The sequence below is a fragment of the Sus scrofa genome, chromosome 18 (assembly GCF_000003025.6).
Source record: "Sus scrofa isolate TJ Tabasco breed Duroc chromosome 18, Sscrofa11.1, whole genome shotgun sequence".
Classification (NCBI taxonomy): domain Eukaryota; kingdom Metazoa; phylum Chordata; class Mammalia; order Artiodactyla; family Suidae; genus Sus; species Sus scrofa.
Window position 1 is genome coordinate 13772593 of NC_010460.4, and position 12541 is coordinate 13785133.

Sequence of the window (12541 nt, forward strand, 5' to 3'; positions counted from 1 at the left end):
TCAGTGGGTTAAGAATCTGGCATTGCCACAAGCTGCAGCGTAGGCTGCAGATGTGGCTTGGATCCGATGTTGCTGTGATGACAGTGGCAGCTCCAAGGAGACCCCTAGCCTGGGAATTTCCACATGCCTTGGTTGCCGTTGGACGGAAAAAAAGGCATAGAGAACAAAAAAGCCAAAAAACAACACAGAAAGAAATAAGGGAATTCTTCTTTTATAAACTCATACAGAAAGGATCGCATTTTGCTTTGTAAAGGTGGTAACAACAGTAAGTAATACTTACAGAGCTTTTGCTCTGTGTTACTGAGCATGGTTTGAAAAACACAACCTTGGACCTTGAAGCCCAGGGTTTCCCTTTGCAAACAATCAGATTTGGTACCTCTGTATGTTTATAAAGACTTTGAAAGAACAACGAGTCAAAACCAATCACTTGCTCATCCAATGAAATTTGAACCAACTATAGTTTCAACTGCAAAGGGTGGGTCTGCAAACATTTAACTGCTTTCTGAGAAAACACAAATCCCACTAAAGTCACCAGGACAATCAGAATGACATGGAAGATAGTTGTAACCTAATTAAACACATTACAATCTGATGAACAATGCTGCAGAAGAAGGTAATGTACTGGGCAAAAATTATTTTAAGGAGGGATGTGCAGGAAGAGGACAGACCAAACTAGTCTAGCTGGATCATTCATTCACTTGGCAAATATTTACCAGAGGCCTTCCATGTGCCAGGGATTGCAGAGCAAGCAAGAGACAAGATCCCAGGGCCCAAGGAATGGACAGATTGACAAGACAGATATTAAACACAGAATTCAAAACACAACTACCAGTATAGAAAAAAGGCATGATGAAGAAGTACAGAGTGCTATGAGAACACCTAAAACAGGAGTTCCTTCATGGCTCAGCGGTTAAAGAATCTGACCAGCATCCATGAGGACACAGGTTTGATCCCTGGCCTCGCTCAGTGGGTTAAAGGATCTGTCATTTGCCGCGAGCTGTGGTGTAGGTGGCAGACTCGGCTCGGATCCTGTGTTGCTGTGGCTGTGGCTGTGGTATAGGCTGGCAGCTACAGTTCGGATTCGACCCCTAGCCCGGGAACCTCCATATGCCACAGATGTGGCCCTACAATAAAAGACAAAAAAAAAGTACTACAAAAATCACTTACTGCCACTATTTTGATTGCTGAGCAGTTTGAGCCTTGGATTTCTGGCCAAGATGGAATTTTTTCTATTAGTAAATGGGAAAGCTTCAAGCAGTAGATGACAAAATGAAACTGGATGATGGTGTGACTGATGGACTAAACAGAATATGAAGTGCCAGGACCCAAAACTGATAGGTAGGTAAGCTACTCATAAAGTGATGGAACCTTAACCAGGATGAGGACAGGAAAATAGAAAGGCAAGACCTGTTGGTAGAGTCCAAACTGTTAAGTGGTACAGGGTATGAAGGAAAGTTATCAAAAATGACTCTTGCAACTGTGAAACTTGCTTTACCACGGGTATTTTTTAAATCTGACAAAAGGCTGACAAAAGTAAACTGTAAAAGTAATACTTTATAGAACCTTTGAAGAATAACTTTTTTTTTTCTTGGCTACACTCACAGCATGTGGAAGTTCCTGGGCCAGGGACTGAATCCATGTTACAGATGCAACCTGTGCTGCAGCTGCAGCAAAGCTGGATCCTCAGCCCACTGTGCTACAAGGGAACTTCCAAGAATAGCTTTCTTTGGAGTTTACATACTTAGCTTGACAAAGCTTAGTGATTTCTAGAGACAATTCCACTTCTTCCCATTTATGAAGAGGCATCCAATAACACATCAAAACTATGCACAAAGGCGCTCCCACTGTGGCTCAGTTGGTTAAAAATCTGACTAGTATCCATGAGGATGCAGGTTTGATCCCTGGCCTCGTTCAGTGGGTTAAAGATCCGGCTTTCGCATAGGTCACAGATGTGGTTCAGATCTGGCACTGCTGTGGCTGTGGCATAAGCCAGCAGCTGCAGCTTCAATCTGACCCCTAGCCTGGGTGCAGCCCTAAAAAACAAGCAAACAAAAATATATATATACACATACAAAGAGCTCCCTAGTGGGGCAGTAGGTTGAGGACCTAGCATCATCATTTCGCTGGCTCAGGTCACAGCTATGGTATAGGTTCAAAAAATATTTACATATATACATTTATATACATATATTTTTTTATAATATAGGAAACTGGCCTAGCCAGGGAGGTCAGGGAAGGGAAGGAGTCACTGAGCAAGTGATGATTAGGGTGAAATGTGAAGGGAGGTGGTAGACAAACCTCTTTTCCAGTATTCTTTGTTTCTATAAAATGTGGCTACTTTCAATATGTTTCAATATCCCATCTAAGTAGAATCATCCAGTATTTGTCTTTTTGCTACTGGTTTATTTCACTTAGCAGAATGTCTTCAAGATTCATTCATGCTGCAGCATAGGACAGGGTTTCCTTTTTAAGGCTGAATAACACTCCATTGTATCTACAGACCACATTGTCTATCCATTCATTTGTCAACCGGCATTTGGGTTCCTTGCCTGGACATTTAATTTTTTAAAAATATCGTCCTGGGAGTTCCCGTCGTGGCTCAGTGGTTAACAAATCCAACTAGGAACCATGAGGTTGCGGGTTCAATCCCTGGCCTTGCTCAGTGGGTTAACGATCCAGCATTGCCGTGAGCCGTGGTGTAAGTCGCAGACGAGGCTCTGATCTGGCATTGTTGTGGCTGTGGTGTAGGCCAGCAGCTGCAGCTCCGATTAGACCCCTAGCCTGGGAACAGACAGACCAGCTTGTATCCCACATTGCTGTGGCTGTGGTGTAGAGTGGCAGCTGTAGCTCTGATTCAACCCCTAGCCTGGGAACCTCCATATGGTGCAGATGCTGCCCTAAAAAAAAAAAAAAAAAAAACTCCTGCCTGGGCTTTTAAAAATGCTTCCTGGGAGCTCCTTTGTGGCTCAGGAGGTTAAGGATCCAGTGCTGTCACCTCAGCAGCTCAGCTGGCTACTGTGGCCAGAGTTCAATCCCTCAAAAAGTTTCCTTTCTATGTGACCAATTAAATACCACTGCCAGGAGGCCTCACTATACAATGTATATATGCTTTGAAATTGCTGGCAACTCCTTTTCCTTCAATGATTTATGTTTAATGATACTAATTTAGGATGAGCATGTACTAAAGAAAAGTATATAACCACACGTATAACATGAAAACTTTGTTTTAAGTTTACATCTGGGTTAGGAGGGCAAGACAGCAAGATTAAGGAAGTAACTTCATTACTAAATTCAGGTATATGGAAATTTTATGTAATGAAATGAATTAGCTTGTGCTTCAGTAGGAACACGTTTAAGTATCATCAAAGACTGACTTTGAATCATTAACTGTATAACCCTGAAGAAGTTACTTAACCACTCTATTTCCAAATCTGTAAAATGGAGTATTTAATAGTAGCTACTCCATAGGTGGATAAAGGGGATTAAATGAGATAAAAGATAGCTCCTAGCATGGTGCCTGGGGAAAAGGAGGTGCTCAATAAACATAATCCTTCATTATTACAAAATAATTTATCATAGTGTTTCTGAAATGGTTTGATTTGCAAAAGTCAGATTTAGACACGTTTTCAAGAGTATCAGTCGTGTGAAAACAAACCAGCACACACACACACACAAAACAACAGCATAGGGAGTTCCCATCCCGGCTCAGCTGGTAACCAATCCGACTAGCATTCATGAGGACGTGGGTTCCATCCCTGGCCTGTCAGTGAGTTAAAGGATCCAGTGTTCCTTGAACTGCGGTGTAGGTCTCAGACAAAGCTCCAATCACGCAGGGTCGCTGTGGCTGCGGCACTGGCCGGCAGCCTTAGACCCTATTCGACCCATAGCCTAGAAACGTCCCTAAGCCACAGGTGCGGCCCTAAAAAGACAAAAACAAAAACAAAAAACAACAACAAAAAAAAACCAAAAAACAAAAAAACCAACTGCGTAGAGACAGAAAGAAAAGGCGCCCTAAGAAAGAGCTCTCTTTGAGTGAGATTCTTTACAAGGATTTACCTCACCGATGTGCTCTTAACTGCCCATAAAGCTTAGCATGGCTCAAACAAGACAGTGACATTCAGAGCAGGAAATTGATTTTCAGGAACGCTCCCGCCGCTGCAGCATGTCTGGCAACCTAGACCCGCCCACTAGGCGCCAGCAGAGCACCCCAGGAACCGGGACAATCAAAATGCACCCACTCTTTTAAATGCCCCCCCGCAGGGAGGGGGAGTTCCGCCCCAGATTGAGAACTGCCCAATCCAAATCTTCCAGAGTTTCTTTACAACCTTCTAGATTCTGCCCTGTCCCGAGGATCTACTGTTCCAAAGGTACAGAAGCATCCAGGGACAGGCCACAACTGCAGAGCTGGGAGTCATGGTAGTCCTCGGCCACCTTCAAAATTTCAGGCTTCATAACCAAGGAACCTCGCTTCCTGCATAACCCCCCAACCTCCATGAGCGATCCAGGTGCCTAATACAAAGTACGAGTTTCGGCATGGGCTGAAAAAAATATCTCAGGTCCCCTGACCTCATTGCTGGAAAACTACATATGAAACCTGGATCACGGACACATAATGGGGTGAGTAATGGAAGAGAACAGGCTTGGCCTTGAACTGCGAGAATTCCACGCCGGGTTCCGGTGGACCGAGCTTCCTCGCCTCGACCCTCAAAGCCCAATTCTTAACACCCGCAGAGCCGACGCGCGCCATTCAAACTGGGGAGGAGCGGGAATCTAGGCTCCCGGCTGGAGAGAAGCGGGCACTGTGCACAAATGGGGGACTGGACTCCGAGGAACCCCACAGCCCGGGTCTCTCCCTTAAGAACCGATCAGCACCTTGCCCCACAATTTGCCTTCTGCCCCGGCCGCACCTACCTGAATTTACCGCCAACAGCGTCGCCATGTTGGAAGCGCACTAACGGAGCCCTCCTGCCGCACGGAAGCCCCAGAAAAGGGCGAGGCTGCCTGGGGCGATGCCTGAACATAAAGGTACCACGCTGTCTCCTTCCTACCGCACGCTCTACCGAGCTTGTCTTACAAATACTCGAAAATCTACTCTGAGCCACAGACGTCAATTTTCGCCAGGATTATTCCCATTCAAATAAGGCGAGGGCAACCAGTTCGGCGACGCGAGGTCCTCGTGTTGACGATGTCGTGCAATGCATGCTGGGGAGTGTAGTTTTTTTTTTCTTATAAGGACTAAAGTTGGTTAGGTGGTACAGAAAAAGATTAGTTTCTGAAATGATGCCCACTTATGATATTATGAAAGCCATAAATTCCAATCATTGTCTATATGTCAAATTAAATCGTTGCATTACTCCTTTACTTTGGAGAGTGGAGTGGGGTGAAAGATAGATAAACTTCAAAAAGCCATTTAATTTGTTACAAACTAGATTTTCATTGCATTTCGTGTATATGTATATACCAAGTGATTTGCATCAACATAGTTACATACAGTGAAACAATCATAACCTTTTATTATTAAAATTTCAAGTGTAGGGAGTTCCGGTCATGGCTCAGCGGTTAATGAATCTGACTAGGAACCATGAGGTTGCAGGTTCAATCCCTGGCCTCGTTCAGCAGGTTAAGGATCCGCTGTTGCCCGTGAGCTGTGGTAGGTCGCAGATGAGGCTTGGATCCCACACTGCTGTGGTGTGGCTGTGGCAGGCAGCTGTAGCTCCTATTTGACCTCTAGACTGGGAAGCTCTATATGCCACACCTGTGGCCCTAGAAAAGACAAAAAAAGAAAAAAGAAAAAAATTTTCAAATGTATGCAAAGTTAGAATAATGAATGTCCAGGGAAAAAAAAAAAGGATAATGAATGTCCAGCTTCACTAGCTGGTCAATTCCTCTATCCCACCTCCAACATGAGAAATTACTTGGAAGCAATTTCCAGACAAATCATTTCATAAACACCAAATATTTGTTCACCTGAGCACCCCTAAATAATTGGCCCTCTTTTTTTTACTTGCTAAATTTTAGTTTGCTAATTTCTTTTCTTTTCTTTTCTTTTTAGGGCCACACCAATGGCATATGGAAGTTCCCAGGCTAGGGGTCAAATTTGGGCTACCACTGCCGGCCTACACCACAGCCACAGCAACGCAGTCGTGTCTGCAACCTATACCACAGCTCACCACAACACTGGATCCCCCACCCACTTATCAAGGCCAGGGCTAGAACCCACATCTTCATGGATACTAGTCGGATTCATTTCCACTGTAGAGCAATGGGATCTCCTCGTTCGCTATTTTTAAACTAAAATATAGTCATTACTATGTGCTACCATATGCCAGATATTTATTAAGAATTTTACATTATCTTATAATGTTGATGTTGTTATTATATTATCTCATTCAATCCCTGAAACAATCCTACAATCCTATCAGAGATGTTCCATGTACCTTACAACCTCATTTTATCAACTCTTCCGATATTCCACTGAGATTGGGAGAAAATAGTTTATGTTCCCATTTCACTGTTAGAAATTGGAGTTAAATAATTTAGACAGAATCACAAAGTATGTTGTTAAGAGCAGGAGTTCCCATCGTGGCGCAGCAGCAACGAATCCGACTAGGAACCATGAGGTTGTGGGTTCAATCCCTGGCCTCGCTCAGTGGGTTAAGAATCCAGTGTTGCCGTTAGCTGTGATGTAGGTTGCAGAGGCGGCTTGGATCTTGGTGTTGCTATGGCTGTGGTGTAGGCCGGCAGCAACAGCTCCGATTAGACCCCAGCCTGGGAACCGCCATATGCCGCCAGTGCGGCCCTCAAAAGACAAAAAAAAAAAAAAAAAAAAGGAAGCATACATATAGTCATTCTTTTGAACAAATAATATTAAGTGACACAATGTACCTTAGGTAAAACACAAAAGTCACTGGTGATTTTTTGAAAGTGGTTGTTATATAGAGACAAATGCCAGATTACAATGAAAGCGGTTTTAAAGAGTGAAGAGGGAAGTTCCCATTGTGGCTCAGCAGTCTAAGAATCTGACTAGTATCCATGAGGATTTGGGTTTGATCCCTGGTCTCCCTCACTGGGTTAAGGATTTGGTGTTGCTGTGAGTTGTGGTGTAGGTCACAGATGTGGCTCAGATCTGGCATTGCTGTGGCTGTGGTGTAGGACAGCAGCTGCAGTTCGGATTCAACCCCTAGCCTGGGAACCTCCATATGCCAAAGGTGCAGCCCTAAACAAACAAACAAAAAAGAGCAAAGAGGAAGAAAGAATGAAAAGGCAGAGGGATTTTCCCCAAAGACTGGCATGAGAGTGAGAAGAATATTGAGCAGAAACTGGCAGGAAATAGCATTCAAACGTTTTCTTTCTCAGAGCAACCATTATGAGCCTTCACCACATATACTCTTAAACCTACACACTTCCCTCTCGGAAGATCCCAGGTTAGGGGTTGAATCAGAGCTGCAGCGGCCAGCCTGCGCCACAGCCATAGCAGTGCCAGATCCAAGCCACATCTGTGACCTAGAGCACAGCTCACGGCAAGGCAGGATTTTTAACCACAAAATGAGGCCAGGGATCGAACCAGTGTCCTCATGGATATAAGCTGGATTTGTTTCCACTGAGCCATGAAGGGAACTCCCTGAAGGAACGCTAACTTCCTGCAGCTCCCACTCCCCCATCAACTCACACTTCTTCTCTTACAAGTTTCCTCAATCCATAGCAGTTGAGATATTGGCATCATAACTCCTCTAAAACTGGTCTCAGTATGGTCACCAGCGATCACTTGTCAAATCCCACTGGCAATTTTCCAAGTACCTTAGCAATTCTTTTCTCCCTCAACCTGTGGGGCAACACCCCGACCCCACCCCACCCTCAGGTATCTTCCTATCTTTATGGTTCTTATTTTTGTTTCCTATATGGACTTCTCTTTCTCTTCTCATCTTTATTTTTTATTTATTTATTTATTTTGTCTTTTTGCCATTTCTTTGGGCCGCTCCCGCGGCATATGGAGGTTCCCAGGCTAGGGGTCAAATCAGAGCCATAGCCACCGGCCTACGCCAGAGCCACAGCCACGAGGGATCTGAGCCACGTCTGCAACCTACACCACAGCTCATGGCAACGCCGGGTCGTTAACCCACTGAGCAAGGGCAGGGACCGAACCCGCAACCTCATGGTTCCTAGTCGGATTCGTTAACCACTGCACCATGACGGGAACTCCTCTCTTCTCATCTTTAAATGTAGTTCTCTTTTAGTCATTCCTGGCCTCTATTCTCTTCATTCCCCACACTTCTGGGAAATTGATGGCTTCTTAAAACCACCTGTTTGCTAATAAGGTCTGTATTTGTATCTCTCTTCTAGGATTCAGATTTGTATATCCAACATGTCTTCCCCATACTTCTACTGATTGTTACACAGACATTTCAAAATCAATTAATCCAGGGAGTTCCCTGGTGGTCTAGGGGTTAGAACGTGGCACTTTAACTGCTGTGGCTCTGGTTCAATTCCTAGTCTGGGAAATGAGATACCACATCAATCTCATGGATGCCGTCATCAGAAAGAAAAAAAAAATCAATCAATCCAAAGCTTAAATGAGAACAGCTCAATCACCTGTATCTATTCAGTAGCTGAAGTCAGAAACCCGGGCGTCATTTCATGTTTTTCCTTCCACAGCCTTATCCTATTCCTCCTGCTGCTTAGAATTTCTGGAGCTCTTTTTCTCTTCTCTGATCCCTATGCCATTTTTCACTTCAGGTCCCATCTTCTTATACTTGTTATCTTACAATTGCTTTCTCACTGATTTTCCTGATTCCCATCTCCTCCCTGCTCACAAACTCCCAAAGTGATTTTGAAATACACATATCATACCGTGTGCTTGCCCAATGAAAATTTCTCTGTGACCTTCAGGGTCATATTTGAAACCTCTTAGCAAGGCACCCATGCCACTTCCTGATCTGATTCCACCTCCTTCTTCAACCTCCTCAGCCTTGTTCTTTCTCAGAGTGCCCTTTTCTTCAATCGCTTTGAACGATTTGTTATTCCCCAGGTACAACATGCTTTCTTGCACCATGTGCCTGTGCCTCTGCTGTTTTCTCTGCCTAGAATGCTGTCTTTCCTTCTGTGTCCCTCTGTCGACCACCCACCAAGGTACCACAGCCCACGTCCCTGAATCCAAGCCATTATATAATCATCTGCCGTAGTAAAGCCGGGTGGGCCTTATGACTTGCTCGGACCAAAAAAGTACAGAGGAAATGATGTTGGGTTAGTTCCAAGCCCAGCATTTGAAAGACCTTGCTGCTTCCACTTTTGCTTTTTCACTGCCCCGAGGCATCATGTAAAGAAGCATCAGAGAGCCTCCTTGAGGATGTACAACCAGGAGAGAAGCCTAGCCAGCCTCCAGCTGTTCCAGCTATCTTAGCTGAGATGCTAAACATGAGTAAGGCCATCTTGGATCCTCTAGTCCTACTTGAGCCATCAGTTAACTGCAAATGGGTGAGTGAGCCCAGCCCAGATTGCAGAATTGTGAGCAATTAAAAGGCTCCTATTTTAAAGCCAAAGTTTTGTGGTTTGCTATGTTGAATAACAATTGATTTACTTCCAGAGAGCAAGACTATGTCTTTTTATATTTGTATTCCTTGCTCCTGCCACATCTCTGGCTTAGAGTCACAATTCAGGAAAAAACAATGTGCAGAATTTAGTGCCTCCAACATCTACTGGCAGAGAGAAGCCACATATATGCAGTTATGGCTAAGAACACAGACTCTCAAGCAGGCTTCCTGGGTTCAAATTCTGTGTCCCTTACTTTTTAGCTGTGACACCCTCCTTAGTATCTCAGTTTTCTCATCTCTAAATGGGGGTAATAATATTAGTATCCACATTATATAGAGTTGTTAAGAGACTTACTTGTAAAGTGCTTAGACTGTGCCTAACACTTTATGACTGTTTCCTAAGTAAAAAACATTTTCTAAAGTGAAGTAAGTACTAAGTATAGGTAGAGTCAGTTATTAAGGATGAGTTTACCAAGCTGTTTGAGTGCATGGTAAACCACACTCGGCAATTCGACAATTTGTGATTTCTCTGGGGTAAGGGGTAGTACTGCGTTCTAGTCCAATTGATCCATTATTTGTAACTTCCCTCATTGCCCTTATTAACTGAGTTTTAACTAGATACCCAAAGTTCTTTGAGATATTAAAATAAGAAAGGTTAATTAGTTTTCCTTTTTTTTAAAATGAGGTGTAGTTACATACGACATTATAATAGCTTCAGGTGTACAAAATGATTCCATGTTTGTCTGTATTACAAAATGGTCACCATAATGAATCTAGTTAACACTGTCACCATACATAGTTACAGAATTTTTTTCCTTATGATGAGAGCATTTAAGATTTACTTGCTTAACAATTTTCTTTTTTTCTTTTTCTTTTTTTTTTTTTTTGTCTTTGTCTTTTAGGGCTGCACCTGAAGCATATGGAGGTTCCCAGGCTAGGGGTCTAATTGGAGCTGTTGTTGATGGCCTACACCAGAGCCACAGCAATGCCAGATCCGAGCCACATCTGCAACCTACACCACAGTTCATGGCAACGCTGGATCCTTAACCCACGGAGCAAGGCCAGGGACCGAACCCGCAACCACATGATTCCTAGTCGGATTTGTTTCCACTGCACCACGACGGGAACTCAATGCAGTGTTCTTAACTGTAGTCACCACACTGTGATTCAGTCCCCATGGCTTATTCGTTTTATAACTGGGAAGTTTGTGTCTTTTGACTCCTTTCACCCATTTCACTCATTCCCCAACTTCTGCCACTGGCAACCCACCAGTATCTTTGTATCTATGAACTTGGTCATATGGTTTGTTTGTTGTTTTCCTTAATTTTTTTTTAGATGTTTGTTTAAGACTCTACATATAAGAGAGATCATACAATATTTACTTTCTCTGACTTACTTCAGCTAGCAGGATGCCCTTACGGTCCATCTGTGTTGTCACAAATAACACAACTTCATTTAGTAGCTGAATAATATATCCATATAAACATATATACATAAACATTTTATTTTTGCATTAATCCATTCATGTACATTCTTTCTAGGAGTTCCCTGGTTGGCTCAGCATTTGAGGATCCGGTGTTCCACGGCTTTGGCTCTGGTTACTGCTGTGGCACTGGTTCAGTCCCTGGCCCAGGAATTGAAGCTCCTTGAAAATGGCTTCATAAACCACTATCTCTCTCGCAAGTGCTCGAAAATTCTAGGATAAGAAGACTGGTCCCTGTTTTCCTGATGGTTGGACGCCAATACAGACCTGAAGGGGTCAGGGTACTTCGTACTTTCTTTTATGAAAAACATCAGCTCTTCAGCTAAGGAATTAGCTAATTGAATCCCCTTGAGAGGTTTTACTATAAATACGTGTGGGAACTTTGGTCCTGACAGAAGGCATGGGCCAAAGCGGCGCATGACCTAAAACAGGAAAACGAGCAGGAGTAGAGGCGTGTAGAAGGACTGGTGGCAAAGTCAAGTTATCTGAGAGTCTGGCTTGTACTCTGGGAATTAGTGTGAATCCTGGGCCTCGGTCTCGGGCAGCAGTGCGTGGAGAGTGAGGAAAGCGGAGTTCTGTCTGAGTGTGATGAAAGCCCAGAGCAGTCGTCCCATCAGAACACTATTCAAAGTGCAACGATGTACAAGGAACAAGAAAGCATGAATTGAAATAAACTACTCTACTGTTCAGGACATGATGTAAACTCAGAAACAAAGGACAATAGGAAATATTCTCAAGCGCAAACAAATGCAAAAATAATTAAATTAGAGAAGGAAGATTAAAAAAAAATACCAGCTTAGCAATTTTCTTTTTTTTTTTTTTCTTTTCTTTTTTTGTCTTTTTAGGGCTGCACCTGCAGCATATGGAGGTTCCTAGGCTAGGGGTCTAATCGGAGCTGTTGTTGCTGGCCTACGCCAGGGGAGAAGTGGGACGGACTGGGAGTTTGGGGTTAGTAGATGCAAACTATTTAGAATGGATAAGCAATGAGATCCTACTGTACAGCACAGGGAACTGTATCCAATCTCTTGGGATTGCCCATGATGGAAGATAACATTAAAAAGGGAATGCAGGAGTTTCCATCGTGGTGCAGTGGTTAACGAATCCGACTAGGAACCAAAAGGTTGAGGGTTCGCTCCCTGCCCTTGCTCAGGGGGTTAAGGATCCGGCGTTGCCGTGAGCTGTGGTGTAGGTTGCCGACTCGGTTCAGATCCTGCATTGCTGTGGCTCTGGGATAGGCTGGGGGCTACAGCTCCAATTCGACCCCTAGCCTGGGAACCTCCATATGCTGCAGGAGCGGCCCAAAGAAATAGCAAAAAGACAAAAAAAGAAAAAAAAGGGGGAATGCAGGAGTTCCCGTCTTGGCTCAGTGAAAATGAATCTGATTAGGAACCATGAGGTTTCAGGTTTGATCCCTGGCCTCACTCAGTGGGTTAAGGATCCAGTGTTGCCGTGAGCTGTGATATAGGTCGCAGATGCTGCTTGTATCTGGCGTTTCTGTGGCTGTGATGTAGGCCAGCAGCTACAGCTCTGA

At 44.0% G+C, this 12541-nt stretch overlaps 1 protein-coding gene across 2 annotated transcripts in view; it reads right to left on the bottom strand.

The window, feature by feature from the left end:
- NUP205 (nucleoporin 205) overlaps window positions 1-5181 on the bottom strand; it is a 103473-nt gene extending 98292 nt beyond the window's left edge. Inside the window, exon 1 of one of the 2 annotated variants that reach the window (XR_002340483.1) lies at window positions 4912-5149. Coding sequence is in view for 1 of the 2 variants with exons in the window: in XM_021079230.1 (XP_020934889.1) it covers window positions 4912-4939 (28 nt within the window). In the remaining variant the exon portion in view is untranslated. Of the gene's footprint in view, window positions 1-4911 lie in introns of both variants that reach the window. The other variant, XM_021079230.1, reaches the window with a different exon arrangement.